Below are 18398 nucleotides of genomic sequence, written 5' to 3'. Positions count from 1 at the left end.
TAATAGTGTAATCCTGTCAACTCAGCTGCAACCAAGAAAGGAGTAGTATGCACATACTACATGACCCATTCTTATGATTCATGCTTTGAATATAGTTACCAGTCTTTCTTCCTGATGTTGTTCATGATACAATGGATAAAATAGCAGAGTTTTTAAATAAAATTCTATATTTTTTCTACATATAAGCTGTACAAGTTTCTATAACTATATCTAGTACACGTTCCTTTAAAATAATTGACATTTAAGTTTTGTATGTCTAGAAAAGTATGTGACAAGGTGCCAAGAAAAGTTTTTCAAGATGCTATAATTATATGGGGTAAATGAGAGATTATAGATTGAAATACATAACCTATATTTAAGTTGTAAGCAAGCAGAATTGAAAAGGTACAGGGTAGTTGGATGTAAAATTAGATGCAAGAGAAGGATAAACACTATTTCCATTCTTATTCATCCTCTATACTGGATCCACATAGCATACCTAAATTAGCACAGGTAAAAGACATTGGGGACAACCTAGAATCACCTGAATAAATATTAGAAAGTGGACTAATTCTTCGTTCTCCACTTTAAGGAGATCCCAAGACAGAAATGCCTGAAGAAAGTATATTAGGACTGTCACCTTTATAGTGCCCCAACAGTCTACATAGGCTATGGATAAAGAAGAAGAATATTGGATCACATTTTGAAGGAAAGCATCAAACCTAATATCAAAATTGGCAATGCTCTTTACTTTATGTAGGTGGCGTTATATTGCTAAATAAATCCAGTGCAAATCTTTGACTGGACTAGACTGAATAACTGCTATTATAAACTTGCTATTACAATAAAAAGACAAAAAAATACAAAAATAGACAGGAACAAAGAAAACATCAGCTTATTCTCAATGGAGAACCTACAGAATAAGTAAAATATTTCAGCTTTTCAGCAGAAATTTTAGTGAAGATATAAGGAAATAGCCAATAGAATAAGCAGAGCTGATGTCCTGCTCTGCTTATTTTATTGGGATGTACATTTATATGGAATAAGAGAGAAGAAATCAGCCAATACAAGACAATATTCAAACCATTATTAACTTATGGATCAAAGAGATGGGCTAGAAGTAAAACAGTAAAAGACTACAGACTGCTGATATGAGCATTCTGAGAAAAATTAGGGGAATGAAGAGTTGTATAAATGATAGAATCATATTAAAAATAACAATATTATGAAGGAGCATGCCATTGTTAGCAATCAACAATGTGTAGTATTGTGATAATGCAATGTGGTATTGATCATTTGAATAGAATGGAAAAGGTCAGCAAAAGAGGTTTGCTACGATAGAAGGAAAAAGACTCAGAGGTGGATCGGCGTCCTAGAAGACAAAAATACAAGATTTAATAATACTGGTGTTGAGACAAATATGGATTAATTTGGAAAAAATAGTTGATAGGAAGCAGTAAGAATGTTAAATTAATCATATAGTATTATACTAGCCTGAGCCATCCTGCTTCGCCAAGAATGTTCTCGAAAACTTTTCATACATAAAAGTGGAAACCGGTAAGAATCATCTATCAAATTTACAGAAAGTAGCATACTCATCATCACCAAGGTACACAACATTAACAGCCTTTTTTGAGCTATGCATCGAAGATAATTTTGCCCAAACGCTGTTCTATTGGGATGTACATTATAAACACAACCTAGAACATTGTTCTTTTTCACACTAGGATAACAGTCCACGTTGGTACCTTGTATTCTTCGTTGAAATTTTTTTGATGCCAGATGTAGCATGTAGGTACCTTGTTATAGGTCAGTGTTTGAGCAAAATTATCTTCGATGCATAGCTTAAAAAAGGCTGTTATATACCTACTTTGCTATGTTCATTTTGCAAGCAAAACGTAGCTTGGTCTGAGCCCTTGTTGATATACTTGCATGCATATTTGATGGATTTCACGGAACTGCAAATTACAACATTTATGTGTGCATTAAAGGTTCATGACAAAACCGGATTATAAGACACTATATGGCAATTATCAATTTCAAAAGTTCCTTTTCTATTATGTATGGTAGCAATTCGGCCACCATCTGAAGGAGCACATCGACGATATCGTGGATATCATCCTCACCTGTTTGAGTTTTGTTGATAAATGATCTTGGATATCTCTTTATGCACTTCCCTGACTTCATGCACAGTGAGTTTGGATGAACAGGTATGCATGGATTGTGCACCATGTTTTGTTATGATATTGAACAGTTCGTTGTCACATTGAGGAGAAGATATATTGGCGCTTATAATGGAATTGATTTCATGACTTCTGACTATCTTCGAGCCAATTAATACACGAATGTATGGCAATCCCCATTTTTGCCATTCTACTGAATACATCTAGCCCCTCCACATGCCAAAATCTTGTGCTTTGTGATGAAATTCATTGATTTCATCAGCTTGCTGTGAAAAATTCTTGCCATGATGTCATGCCTGTCAAAAGTCTTATTATCGGGTAGCAAATTTTCCAAAATCTCTGGCCAATTACTGTTGCACGCAAAAGTAAAGAAAAAGTCAGCAGCACCATACACTCTAACATAGACCATTGTATCCTAAGTCTTTTTGTGGAAATAACAGGGGTTCCCCACAAAAGAAGAAGGCAATATTTCAATTTGGCTAATGATTGAAGCATTTTCATCAGCACGAACTGCGGAGATGTATATAATTTTCTACCTGAAGTTTACTTTGGTTTAAATGTATATATATGAGAAGCTCAGACTCAAACCCAGTATTGATTAATGAGATTTAAATATTCTATCCATACCATCATGTGATATACGTAAAAGTTCATTGCTGAAACAGATTTTCCACTTGTAGGTTCTCCACTTCTCTGCAAAATGAAAGTGGATATTGGAGTGCATCATAAGCTCTATACATCTCGCATATCTGTTTCAGTCTATTGTTGTGGCCATATAAGATCATGTATCTGCAGTTAAATTTTTGCCCAGTAACAACAATCGCTAATTCATTAGCTGTGGACAGATTGAATTTGGTTGCATGAGATCCTGTCGTTACTCGGTTTGCATGTATGGCCAATCTTAGTTCTTGCGCATTGTTAGAATTCTCTATAGCTGACTTAAAAGTTTGTATTTATACATATGTTATGCTGATATAACATTCCTTCTAAATCGAATACAATTTCTGAGTTCAACTCTGTGATCTGGTCTACAATTCGTGTAAGTTTGAAATGAAATAAATTTGTAAAAATTTATGATCATTTGGTTCAACTGGCAAATAAACTTCCAGCCAAATGGTACGCTTGACTTTGCACCTTGACAGTAAGCATGAACCCCCTTTCATAGCATTCCTTTCAACTATTTGCTTCACACAAAATGATGTCATTTGAAATGCAGAGGTGTAAGCTCGAATAGTTTCAATAAATTGATGAGATTGGATGTTCCATTGTAATGAGTGATAATAATGGTTCAGGAGGAACTGTGATTTCATTTAGTTCCACATTTCCATTCAAACAACACATTCCAGGAAATTCATGTCTGTATTTAAGTGCTTTACAGTGCTGACATACTACAGTGATAGTACCGATCACAACTATTGGATTGTAAGAGAAAGCAGACCATTCCTTATTATTCCAAGAAATTTCAATAATTTCGATCTCTCTATTGAGTCTCATACAACTTGCAGCAGGAATCAAGTGACTTATAGAACTTGCTCTTCTTTGCGGCATATCGGAAAAAAAATAAAATGCCTACTAATAATTATAAAAACTACTAATAAACACAATAATGGTAATAATGAAATAATTTAATATCACAATATTTAAAAAATTTAACATCGGGCCACAAAATAGTGGCCAGATATTGTTAAACTTCAGTGTGGGCTGTGGAGGGAGGTACAAAAAAAACTGCTCCATAATATGGAGGTGTACACCAATGAAAATGCACATAAACCATCTTTGGAACATCCTATTTGGAATATCTATTGATGAAGATATCATCAAAATTGGTCAATTCGTTCTCAAAGCAAATATTGAAAACAGACTTTGCTTTATATATATAATATCCTAGATGCCAGATGAGGGTACATATCAGGAATTTTATATGCTGTTAGGCTAGATGATGTGTTTCTTGAAACTAATGTTTCTTGGCTTTCTCTAAACAAAAAAATAATGAACCATTTCAATTATGTGTGACTGATATGTCTAAGGAAGGAAGGAGAGAGCCATTTCATGGGATGAAATTTATGCAGCCAGAAGACTTGAGTGTAGTTGTTTTGCCTTGTAGTTGATTATCCTGAGGAACTTGCTGGTGGGGGGAGGGGGATTTTTTCTACTGATATCAATCTGCTATTAAATTATAACAAAAGTTCAACAGAAAAATGAAATACCATTGCCCACTACAATGGTAAATCATTTTGGTGGGAACTACTATCCTGGATATGATCACTTGATTAAGGCTGATAACTTTTAAAGAAAAGTAACTATGGTATGAATTAAATGAAACCTTACCTTATCTATTTCTTCCAATAAATCCTTTGTGGATGGTTTACTCTGAAACAATGAGACAAAATTATTATAGCCATTAACCATTAAAATTTTTTATATACTAAATGAAACCTTTGGCTCTTCATATATTTAGTAATTACTAAATGAAACATACAGGGGTGGCAAAGTAGTAATGCGAGTTTAATTTAAAAATCTAATGTGTATTGCTCCAAGAGAGGACAGTAGAGCAGCATACAAGGGTCATCTAGGCAGTCCCGCTTTTTTTTTTTTTTTACTATCGACTAACATTTTCATGCACAATGCCTTGTCACCATTAAAAATCTAATAACAGAATCAAATCAATATTATAATAATATATCAAAGAAACTACAATGCAGACTATATATTTATTAGTTAGAATAACCTTCAATTAATATTTCTGATATTTCAGCAACATCAAATTGCCATCATTTGGGAACAATGAACAAACTGATATGTGCATGCACATGAGACTAGAGACCTAAATAATGTCACCTAGTAGGCTAGAATGGGTGTTCTTCTTGGCTGTTGGACTGAAGTTCTAAGGATGAGTGTTTCCCCGACATGTGGCATTTCATGCAATGAAATTTGCAGTTTGGATAGTTCCTTAAGGCTAAGGCAAATTCCAGGAAAAGTCATATTTAAATTTGTTGCTGTAGAGCAGGGCTTCCCAAATTGTGTTCCATGGAAAGTGAATAAGTGTTCTGTGATGTGTGACCAAGACGTGCATTTTTAAACATGGAAGTAATTCGGGAAAGGGAATACCGCTGTTTATGACTGGTCATAAAAATTACCTGCAAGCTGATTGCAACAATGGGCGGTGTATCCTCTGTTCTTAAAACTGAACGAAATAACACCTGTGTTGTAAATGTCAGTAACAATCAGCAAGGAAGTATAAAGAAAATGTTTCCACTGAAATTGAAGATCAAGGTAGTCTGTATCCGGTCTCAAATCTAGTAATACTGAATACTTTCTTTGCAGGTTCATATTGTAGGGTGAAAGTGCTTGTTTCGAAACCGTAATGCTGTGATTTTTTTTAAAAGTATTAGGCCTACAGATTTAAATTTTAATATGAAAGACAAGGGACTTTGTTTAATTTTAGTGTTAAGAAATTTCTTATTGAAGGTGATTGTGATGCAACAGATAGTGATTCGGAATTATAGATACGTTAACACAAGAACATTTTAATATTTGCCAAATATTTCAGTCTGAAACTAACAGACTATCTTCAGTGGCTACATAGGAACAGTTTTAACAAGGTGGAATACCAACAATTGATCATTCAAAAGTAGAATGAGCTGTGCGATGTTACATTGCTAAGCATTAAAGAGAGGAAATATTTTCTTTCAGGGTTACACGGTGATCAGCATTCATTTTAAAAATTTTATGGAATTTACAACTATAATTCCTTTTTTTATTATCCTGACGTTTCGATCTTCACATCAAGATCATCATCTGGAGCATACATAAATATACAGGACAAGCTGAGTTACATCATTAACTGTAAGTTAGAGAAACAATGATTTGATCACATGTTATTCTACTGACGTGACCTCTGGTGAAAAAAAAAAAAATAATAAAATAAATAATTTTTTACATCAAGCTAAATTCTATTTTACAATGACAGAATAAACATTCTTTTAGATGGTTTTCTTTCAGAAACCAATTTTAGGACACCAATTGTTTCTGAAAGAAAACCATCTAAAAGAATGTTTATTCCTGTCATTGTAAAATAGAATTTAGCTTGATGTAAAAATTTATTTTTTATTTATTATTTTTATTTTTTAATTTTTTTTCACCAGAGGTCACGCCGGTAGAATAACATGTGATCAAATCATTGTTTCTTTAGCTTACAGTTAATGATGTAACTCAGCTTGTCCTGTATTCTTGTGTTAACGCATCTATAATTCCTAATTATAATGTCACAAGTGTCTCTCAAGAGTAAAAAGATAGTGATTCATCCACCTCCAGTCTACAAAGCGATCTGCATTCACTCTTAAGTACTTATATTATAAATTTTTGGTGATCAGAATGGGATATGTCAATGAAAATCAACACAAATTAATTTAATGATGTTGGCCTGAGGAAACTACAATATGCTACAAGATTTCATTAGTCTAGTGATTGATAACTGATTTAAATGTAATTTTATATTTGTCAACATGTCACACCGTATACATAAGTGTACTAATACTCTTTATGATTATGCCATAATTATTAATATTGTAATGTATTAATAATTAATTATTAATACATTATAAAATAACCGGTGAAAATTTTAGGATTTGTGAAGTGTTCCTCGTAGGAAAAATCTGGGAAATGCTACTGTAGAGTAAGGTGGCTTCCCCAGTGTATCCTATGGCAGGTGTCCAAGGCATGGTAGGAAGTCATGAGTGGGGAACCAAATGTAGCCCCTGAAACAAATGAAAGCCCATGCTGAGGTCTGTCCCTCCAATATTAGTGAAACATTTTGATAATATTATTATTACACTCTCCATGGAATCGACACTCATCGTAGGAGGTTCATTCACAACTGACAACATATTTATCATACTAAATATTAAAATCCTTAAATAGCTTCTCCTTGCATTAATAACATATTCTGCTAATGAATTTCATTCACTGACAATTCTTCATGTAAAAAATCTACTCCTCACACCCCTCTTCATTACACTCTTACTTCCAAGGGTTGGCCTCTGGTTCTTACCCTCTCGCCTTCTACTCTTTTTATAATCCCCTCTGGATTAATCTGATAAAATCCTCTCACTAACTTAAACATCACTATCATATCACCTCTTTTCCTCAAACTTATCTTATCCACCAAACTCTGTAATCAACATTTCTTCAATCTTTCTCCATAGCTAACATTCTGTAGTCCTGATATTGTCTTAGTCACTTGTCTTTGGAACATCTCCAATGTTTCTACATCACACTGAAAATCCAGTGACCAAATCTGAGCATCATAGTTCAAGTATGGCCTGTCCAGTGCTTTATATAGTGGTACAACTACTTCCTTATGCCTACATGTTAGAGCACTTCTCATCATAGTGGCACAATGATGTGCAGTCTTTGCAATATGTCCTCTAAACTTCAATCTACTGTCAACAATCACTCTCAAAACTCAAACCTTATGCACTTTCTGCAGTACAGCACTGTCAATATAGTATGCAGCCTTATATTTCTGCACTCCAAAATGCAACACCTTGCTCTTATTAATATTAAAACTGCAATTCCACTCCTTTGTCCAAGTCAAAATTCTATTTAAATCTTCCTGAAGGGAATTAACATCAGCAGTGCTATACTTATAATTCTTCCCAGCTTTGCATCATCAGCAAACAACTGAAGATCCTCAGTCATTTCACAAGATATATAATTTACAAACAAGTTAAAAGGCATAGGCATGCTACACGTTACCCTCCTTTTTTGAGATTCTGATCCACCATGCACAACTTGCTGGTACCATTCAGAGAGCCAATCTCTGGTTCACCTAACCAATATGCTATCTATTCCCATTCTCAGAACTTGTACACCAACTTATCACATGGTAATCTATCAAATACTTTTTCAAGGTTCAAGAATATCACTGTACATGATTCTCCTTTATCTAACACACTGGTTACCTTATCATAAAATGCAAGTAAATTGCTAAAACAAGACCTACTCTTTACAAATACATGCTGACCATCATAAAGAATGCTATGTACATTACCCAATCCTGTATTCTATTCCCAACCAATCTCTCCAACACCTCAACTGCAGTTATACAGATTGGTCTATAATTGGAAACTTCTGTCCTAGAACCATGCTTATGGAGTGGTACTATTTTGTCTTCTTTCTGCTCCTTAGGAATCCTACTCACTGCAAGACTTTCATTAAATAACAAGGTCAAGGGCATATACCTGATAGGTGCATTAGCTAACTGTTGTGCACATTCTTTAAGAATACATGGTGATATGTCATCTATTCCCACAGTCTTATTAAGATCTAACCCAATCAACACCTGATACACCTCCAATTCTCCTCATATTTGCCTACCTTCTATACAATTGCACGGAATCATTTTTACCAGTATAATTGCTGGCCTGGTTGGCCGAGGTGGTTAGAGTATCCGCATTCTAGCCAAAAGGCTGCGGGTTCGAATCCCACCGTGGGCATGGATGTTTGTGATTGTCTGTGAAAATACTAGTGGTGCTGGTGGGAGATAGATGGCAGTGGTGTAGTTGTAGTTTGTTGTAGTTGGTGGATTGAGTGGTGGAGACAGAGTTGTAGAGTAGGTGCCCTCTTTTGATGAGTCTTTGGACTTCCTGGAGGTATCACATAATAATAACAATAACAACAATATACATTGATAAAGTGCTCATTTCCACTGTATCCTTTGCAACGGTCACTGTGCTGCCATGACTATCCACCAGTATCAACCTGCCATAATTATTCATTCTCTTGCTTGCCATTACAGAGAAAACATTCCCTTGAATTAACCTTAGCCTGACCAGCCAATCTCCTTTGATATTGCAGCTTTTCTTTCTTTAGCATCTTATCAACTTCCTAACCTGCACTTGAAACTCTTCATGGATCCGATCACCACCAACTGTCTTGTACCTCCTCCATAGCATTTTCTTTTCCAACACACCTTGCTTGATTTCACTCCTACTTTATTTACATGCTTAACCCTTGGTATGCAGTTATACGTTGCTTTTGTCAGATGCTGCCGTGTGAGTTAACTGACTACAGAACTTCCTATAACCACCAGCTTTATGCTTGCACATATATCCATTTTTGGCAGTAACCTTTTCTTGTTTCACCACTTCCCAAACAAGTACCTCATGATCACTCTCAACCAACCAGTGGTAGTGTCAATACCTCATAACTACAACTTGTGAAGTTATCACCAAATACAAAACATTAAAACCTTTAATTGCTTCAGTCACATGCTGCTTAAGATATTTCTCTCTTAGAAATTCAACAAACTCGTTCTCCTTGTTCCTGTACACTATATCCTCCTTTAATTGTATTTTCCTATAATTAAAGTGTCCCATCAGGATCACCTTTTTCCATGTCCAACCAATTTATATAAATATTTCACAATCACTATTCTCTACATTCCTAGCCTATAACAGCATCCCAGCAGATATACTAGCCTGTTAATTTCAACTTCACATCACAGAGATTCAAAATCTGTGCATATATTATTAACTTCCACACTTTGTGTACACAATTTTCCTCTGCAATTATTAACACCATTCTCCCTCCTCTTTTCACCTTCCTGTTCTTCTGAAAAATTATATATCCTTCTATTTCTATTCCCAACATAACATCCTCCTCAGACAACAAACTTTCACTTATACCAACTATCTTTGGGAATACTGACTCAAATCAATACAAAACTCAGTTCTCTTATTTCGAATACTCCTTACATTTGTGTACAAATAACAATTCTTGTGTCTTTGAAGCCATTTACCAGCACCAATATTCTTTATTCTGGTTGCTAATCACACCTCCATCTTCGATCTGACCACTTCTGTTTACCTGATCTTAACTCTGATTTCCACTCATACCTTGTCTCATCCTTACCTTCATACATTCCATCATCTTGTGCTGCTGCTGCTGCTGCAACCACATCTTCAACCATGTATCCATCTTCCTCCTGTTACAATCTGTTTAACTGTGCTATGCTACTTCACAGGAAGACTCTGATCATTTGATTCTGTGCATTCTCAGAAAACAATAGCCTTTCTACATGCCCAACACCAAATCCATTCAAATGCAATCCATCAACTTTAAACCACTAAACCATAATATGCTTTACATCATTCAGAGAGTAGAAAATGCTGACATCATCTGATGAAAATGCTGATCAAAAAAATTCAAGATTTAAGATAAACAATATCAGTAGTCCAGAATGATGCATCTAAAATATTTAATTCTAAGAGAGAAAGTAACACTAAAAAAAAGGCATTTCTAGAAGTCAGTTATATCACATTTTGTTCATCTCAATGTTACTAGTTTCTGCTCTGAAAGTTATAGTTAAGACCTGAAATGTAATTGCAGGTCAACATAATTCCCTAATTTGCACAGATTTCCTAACAGTGCCATATACTACCTGGTGTATATAATTTTCTGCATAACCAGTGTGTGTATTGACAGTAATGCTTTCTACAGGTTTAATTTACATCATGAGGAAAGTTCTGATTGTTTGGCCAACAATTATACTAGAGAACATAAGAATTAAAGAGTCAAAATTTAGTCAGGTAATAACAGTCATCGAGCATTAACAATAAAATGAATAAGAAAACTACTATAATTAAATAGTTATCAGCCTTCACATTATATTAAATGGTAGTGTAATAGATTCACTGGATAATTACAGTGTAAACAGAAACAAACTTTTCTCTATAAAATATTCTCATTTAATATTATTAACTATTACAAATGTTAGATATTTAATTTTTCGTAACAGAAAACAAGAGCACCAGACACTTCTATACTAAGATAAGAATTAAACTATTTTTAAGCTCCTAGAGTAATCTTCAGCCCAAGAACATTTATTTACAGCAGTGAGTAGAGATGCAAGCCAAAAATATCTGTGCTTTCACTTTGACCTAGTAAATCTACTGTGTTTCAACCTTAACATAAAAACTTCACCATGACCTTGCTAATTATAACTTGTTGTATTGCATGTAAAATTATAAAATAATGAGTATAATAAATTGCATTTCTAGTCTAGAATATTAAAATTACATATAATTTCATATACAGAATGTGTTTATGAAACTAATCACTTAATTCTATAAGTTAAAAAAAATCCAATGCAAAATTATATAGAAAATACAGTATCAAATACTAAAGGATGAAATTTTATTTCGAGGTTCACAGTATTTAAACTATTTCCATTAAAGATGCAACTTAATCATGTTTAATATAGGTATTTCTAATAGCATCAGGTGACTGATGTAGTTAGGGATACTTTAGCAAAGAGAAAAGCAAGAATGAATTGATCAGATAAGAGACTAGATAAATAACAGTCTAAGTGAGTTGTTATAACTGGAGGGGGGGGGGGGTAAATAAACTACACATTCCTTAAGAAAGCTAGTCCTGTTGCTCTTCATTTTAATTGAATATACTGTACTTCCTTGAGTGGAGTGAGATAATATGTAGAGAATATGTGCAAATTAATTACAATAACTGTAATAAAATGTGGAAATGCTTGAGGCCAATAATTAGTGCCAGCTGTTAATAACAATACTTAGTCTTGTTTATATTGCAACCTGAATGATAACTATAAGGGGCTACAACAAAATAACTATGCATGATTATAATAAAACTCCCTAATCAAGGGTTATATCAGAAATAAAACTCAAAAGCTATTTTGAAGTGAAGTCTCCAGTTTTTTATATACTATTTGTCAACAATCTCTCTCAATGCAATTTTCTCAGCATTAGTCTAGAAAATGTACTGCTCTCCAATAACTGAGAAATTAGCAATAATTACATGATCGACATTGTCAGAAGTAGCACTGCTGATTTCTGTTATCTTTAACAAAGTGTTTGCTGTTTTTCTTGGGAATTTTACTTTAATTTCTTGTGTGAAGGTGATGTTTTGTTATATGAAGATGGAAATTAAATATAAAAACAGACAATAGAATAAGCAAAACTGGTATGATGGGAAGCAAAGCCAGTTGAATAAATTTATGTGGAATAAGAGAGAAATTAGCCAAAATACTAAACCAGCAGTATACAGAACAATGATCAAACCAATTTTTACTTATGGATGTGAGAGATGGGTTAGGGTTACAAATAAAAAAAGTTGATCAAAGACTGGAGCTGACAAATATGAGAGTTCTGAGAAAAATTAGGAGTGTTACAGAATCATTAAAAGATGAGGATATTAGGAAGGAACTTGATATTGTTAGCATTCAAGAACATGTGAATGGAGCTAATCTAACTAAGACAGTATGTTCACTTAAACAGAAAGTTAACAAGATGACTGATGCCAAGATGGCTAAAAAACCTCAAAAGAAGACCAAGATCTTGGTGGATTAATATGGTCAAAAGTTCTATGAGAAGACAGAAATATAAGATCTGATAATATTGAAGTGCTGGCAAGTAACAGAATAATCTAGAAAAACTGTTGAAAAAACATTAATGATAATGGAAATTTAATCATGTAGTACTGTCACAGTATCCTGTACATCCTTTTGATGTTATATTCAGTTTTTACTGTTTATTTTTTTTTTTGTAAAGCTGTTTTTTTTTTTTTAATAAAATCAGGGTTTAGAAATATTTAAGATGTGTTGCTAGTTTCATTTTGGTGTTGTGATGCAGTTTTGTGAGGGTTTTTTTTTTTTTTTTAGTTTGTTTACATTATGTTTGGTAAGTTTTTGTTTCCTTTTCTAGTGCAAGTTTTTATCATGACAAGGTTTCTTATTATTATTTTTATTATTATTGGTTTGTGACATATTTGAGCTAGTTTTTTTGAGTGGTCTGGTTCTTGGTACCTGTGTTTTCTGGTATTTGTGTGGCTGTATCCATTTCTGAAGGGGGGTGATATGTTGGTTTCACTGATGAAACAGGTCAGGTTAGATCTTGAGGATTGAAGGCCAGAGGTGTTTGGTAATGGAATGGGTGTTTTTGTTTTATATGACCCTAATGGTATTGTCACCTTGTCACAGTGGAGGACTTGCACATCTCAATGATCCAGAGCACCATGCCAGCAGTAATGTAGTTAGTGGTAGGGCCTCCCATGATAGATAGTGCAAATAGGGACCTGGTCCTCCAGGATGGAGATTATTGTTATGACAGGCTGACTAATTGTCTAACATAAAAACCCATGAATTATGAAACCAAGTTTACAAATTGGACTGTGCACAATGCAACTGATTGGAAATGACTAACAGATTTTGAGTTGGAACATGGAATATAAAAACTTCGTTTAAACTTGACTTGGATCTCTTCAATGTGTTATTGACACAATAGAAAATTACAATATTCAGATCTCAGCTGTACAAGAAACTATATAGCCAGATCATAGAAAACCTACAGAAAAATAACAGAACAATATTCTACATTGGAACATATAATGAAAAACATGAAAATAGTGTGGGGTTTTATATGGTGCATAACATCTTGCCATGCGTGAAAACTTTGCAGAGATGATTAGCTCTGTTATATCTATGATTCAAAATTATCTGTTTGATGATGCAATTATCAATGTTTATGCAATAACAGATAACAAGAATGATGATGGATGTCAAAGATAAATTTTACGAAGAATAAAAAGGATATATAATTCTTTACTTATGCATTATATAAAATGGATGATTAATGCTAAAATAGGAAAAGAAATATGAAACAAACAGTCCAGATAGTCTGCATGACATTAGTAATAACAATGGGATAAGAGCTATTAATTTTACATCCGCCAGAGGGCTTACAGCTGTAATATATTTAAATTATACATATTTGGTCGTTTTATAATACAAATACAATTTTATTAATACAGACCAGTTTACAATAAAACTTATATTAAAACCTACCAGTTTCGCCAGCAAACTGTCTGGCTTTTTCAAGGCGTTTACGGAGATATGAAAACTAGTAAATGCAAATTGAAAGGAACATAAAAAACGTTGTAAACCAACTAGTAGCTAAGGTTACGCGTTCGCGTGACAGAGAGGACTTACTGTTCTTATTCATTATCACGCATGCGTGTTTGTTGTAAATGTGTAATGTGATTACTGGCTAGCTGTAGTTCAGATTGATTGAGAGAGAGGATCAGGTTTTTCCACGAACTGTTTAGAATTACACCCTGATTTCTGTTGAGGTTTCCGCCGGTTATAGACACCATTGTGGCTTCCTTAAATAAACGATGCCTGTAGTCGTCATCGAGATATGGCATGGAGCTGTTTTGCCAATCTATCGTGTGGTTAGATGTACAGAAATGATGTGCTAAGCGGGAAGAGATGCTTCTGTTGTGGTTTACATCACCAACATGTTCTTTTTGTCTAATTTCTAAACTTCGTGAAGTTTGTCCGATGTAGGCAAGACCACAGGAACAGGGAATGTAATATACTCCTGGGTATTTGTAGAATGGCACTTTATCTTTTGGAGATCCTAAAACTTGGCTGATGTTGGTGGTTGGTTTGAAGACCACTCTGATGTTGTGGGCTCTTAGTATTCTTGCTATTTGATAAGAAATTGACTTAATGAAAGGTATCACTACAGTAGAAATGTGCTGACAGTGAGATTCTTCTTGCCTGGGGTTGTCATTGTATAGATATTTTTTGATGATGTTTTGAGGATATCCATTTTGTAATAATGTGTTGGCTATTAGTGAGAGTTCAGTCTGTGTATCCTCCTCTTCTGATATAAACTTTTTGGCTCTATGTTTCAACATGTGGATAATGCTCAGTTTGTGTGTCTTGTGATGGTTTGAAGTATAATGAAGATATCATCCAGTATCTGTGGGCTTTCTGTAAATGGATAATTTGACACTGTTAGGTTGCTTTTTTATCAAGATATCTAAAAAATGCAGTTGGTTGTTGTTTTCTACTTCTAGAGTGAATTTTATCTTGCTATGTATTGAGTTGATTTTATCCACAAACGATTTTAGGTTGTCTAAGCTGTCTTGCCATATGATGAAGATATCGTCAACATATCTCCACCATGTAGATGGTCTCGGAGAGATTGCAGAGAGAATTTCTTTTTCAAGTTTTTCCATGAAAAAGTCTGTGCAAGATGGTGATAGTGGGCTTCCCATTGCTAGGCCTTCTAATTGTTGGTATATGGTGTTGTTAACCTTGAAGAAATTAGATGGCAGTGTCTAAACATCTGTATGATGTCTAGAGGAAAGAGATCTTGGATGATGTTTATTACTTCTTCTACTGGTACATTGGTAAAAAGACCCAAGAAAAAGAAATTGAGGAATTTAGACAATATTTTGAGACAACTAAACAAATTATCATCACCACTATGAAATGACAACCTTACACCTGAGGTACAATGTGTAAAAGAAAATGCTGAAAAACCCACAAGCTGAGGAGCCATTTCTGACCGAAGTTAAGAATTTTATTAAACCACTAAAAAGTCATGATAGCCAGTGAAAATAAAATTAAAGTAGGACTAAAAATTGGAGGAACATCTTTAATAACCAACATTTATGGACTTATCAAGCTATATGGTAAAAAAGAGGAAATCCCAGCACTGGCATATAGCCATGCTGTTCCCAATTTTTTTAAAAAAGGAGACCATGATTACAAGTATAGAGGTATCTCCCTCCTGGACACCTGCTATAAAATTCTATTATACTGATCTGGAAAAGAATGTATATACATCAATTGAAGAGTATCAGTGCAGCTTCTGCAAGGGAAAGTGGACAACTGATCATATTTTCAAGCTCCAGCAATTAGAAAAAGAAAAATATCATGAATTTGATAAAGAATCTAGTACTTCTGTGCACTATAAACAGGCACATATGAATTAGTACACACACACACACACACACACACACACACACACACACACACACACACACACACACACACTGAAGATCTGGGATGATACAATCAAAGAAATAATCAAAAAGAAGCCTATCACAAATGGTTAAGCAGTAAAAGATTAGAAGATAAAATAGAATATAAAAGAATAAGAGCCATAGCTAAAAGAGAAGTCATAAAAAGACAGAGAATCATGGAACAAATTTGTTTCTAAGTTAGAACATGGTTTATATAAAATAAGACCCAATGTATATAAGATTTTGAAACACTTAAATGCAGATACCAAAGAAAACATAAAATTAAACACCGAATTGTGGACAGACAAATATTTTAAAAAGACAACTGGCAAACAATTAATGAAAATGAAAAGGAAATAACCAAAGAAGAATTACTAGCCTGAAAGAAACAAGAAACAGAAAATCACCTGGAGAAGATAAGTTAGGTTCAGAACTATATAAATACGCAGAAACAAGATTCAAAGAAAGACTCTTATTATTTTTAAATAAAATTTATTCAACTGGTATCCCCCAATAGAATGGAAAAAAGCAATTGTGATTCCTATCTTTAAAAAAGATAATAGAGATGACCCTAAAAACTATAGAGGTATCAGTATACTAAATTCCTGTTACAAAATATATAGCAGAATCTTAAATAGCAAACTAATGAAATATTCTGAAAACTTTATTTTAGAAGTACAAAATGGATTTAGAAAAGGATGATCATGTATAGACCAGGCCTTTTGCCTAAAATTAATAATAGAGAAAAGAGAATACAATTTAGAAACACATATTGCATTTATAGACTTTGAAAAAGCATTTGACAAAGTTAAAAGAAACATACTATTTAACATATTAAAAGAAAGACAAATACCAAATAATATCCTAAAAGTTATCACTAGTATATATGAAAATAATCAACAAATAAGATTAAATCACGAGCTATCATATACAAGAGAGATAAACCAAGGGGTCCGACAGGGATGTCCCCTCTCAGCAACTCTTGTTAATATCTACTTAAATGAAATAATAATAAAATGGAATAAAAATTTATATCAAGGAATTAAACTTTCTCCTACAGTAAACTTAAACACTCTCCTCTTTGCCGACGACCAAATAATAATTGCAAATTCTGAAGATAACTTACAGAAAGCTATTTTAGATCTAAATGAGATATCCAAAGATTATGGTATGATAATATCAACAGAAAAATCAAAAACTATGGCCTTTAAAGGACAAGATCCAGCAAGAACTAAAATAGTATTAGATAACAAGATCATCTTGCTAGGTGAATTCATTTAACTACCTACGATGTATGATCACTTATGAAAATGAAAAAGATATAAACATAAAAATTGCAAAATATTTAAAAATAACAGGTGTAATTAACTTTATATTTAAACCAAACCTAGTTCAAAAACAAACCAGATTAAAAGTATACAATACATTAGCCCTACCAGTCTTAATGTATGGAAGCGAAATCTGGACAATAAAACAAAAAGACAAACAAAGATCAACAACAGCATAAATGAAGTTTATGAGAAAAACTGCAAAGTATACCTTATTTGATCACAAAAGAAATTATGAAAGAATTAAACCAAGAACCAGTAATAGAAAATATTAAAAAATATAAACATAAATGGATGGAACACGTTCAAAGAATGAAAACAGAAAGATTACCAAAACAAGCCTTAAAGTACAAGCCATTAGGAAAAAGAAAACCAGGACGTCCTCTTAAACAATGCCTTCTAAGGCTGGAAACAGGCCATACTAGGCCTAAATCCTTGATACGCATGATGATGTGTGTGTGTGTGTGTGTGTGTGTATATATATATATATATATATATGTATGTATGACGATTCATTGACTCGGTTGAAATACATATTGTAAAATAGAGTTGAATGACTTAAACCGAGAGTTAAGTAAAAAAAAAGGGGGTTTAATAGTAAAACACGACTAGTTTCGGCTTATAACAGCCTTCATCAAGTGACATTATAAAAGAAAAGAAAAAACACTAAACACTGAATGTTAAAAAAACTATGGAAATATGGAAAATAACACTTGAGGAAAATAATAGTCTTCCCTTCTTAGACACTTTAATAACAGTGCCAGCCTGATGAATCCCTGGCATTCTCAGTTTATAGAATTCTCCCCCCCCCCACACACACACGTATACAGACAGATATATTTGCAAACAGTCATTCCCCTTCCCAATAGTATTGGATTATTAAAACTGTTATATACAGTTAAATCAATTAGTTCAGATAATAGTGCCCTCTCCACCAAACTTGACCACATTCACAAAACCTTCTTAGCCAACAGCTACAATTCCCACCATATCCAAAGAATATTAAACCCCCTAAACCACAACACCCCTTTCCCCTCACCAGAACAGATGACACCAAATA

At 33.6% G+C, this 18398-nt stretch overlaps 1 protein-coding gene across 2 annotated transcripts in view; it reads right to left on the bottom strand.

The window, feature by feature from the left end:
- The window catches only part of LOC150100164 (endoplasmic reticulum junction formation protein lunapark-A-like), a 242674-nt gene that overhangs the window by 187444 nt on the left and 36832 nt on the right, over positions 1 to 18398 (bottom strand). For both annotated transcript variants that reach the window (XM_090402475.1, XM_090402476.1), the window contains one exon: positions 4491 to 4532. In XM_090402475.1, coding sequence (XP_090258601.1) covers positions 4491 to 4532 — 42 coding nt within the window. The remainder of the gene's footprint in view (positions 1 to 4490; positions 4533 to 18398) is intronic.

The sequence above is a fragment of the Typopeltis vanoorti genome, chromosome 13 (assembly GCF_054136105.1).
Source record: "Typopeltis vanoorti isolate ZY-2024b chromosome 13, IOZ_Tvanoo_1.0, whole genome shotgun sequence".
Taxonomy (NCBI): domain Eukaryota; kingdom Metazoa; phylum Arthropoda; class Arachnida; order Uropygi; family Thelyphonidae; genus Typopeltis; species Typopeltis vanoorti.
Note: the sequence above shows the minus strand (reverse complement) of the source record. Positions and strands in the feature narration are given on the sequence as shown.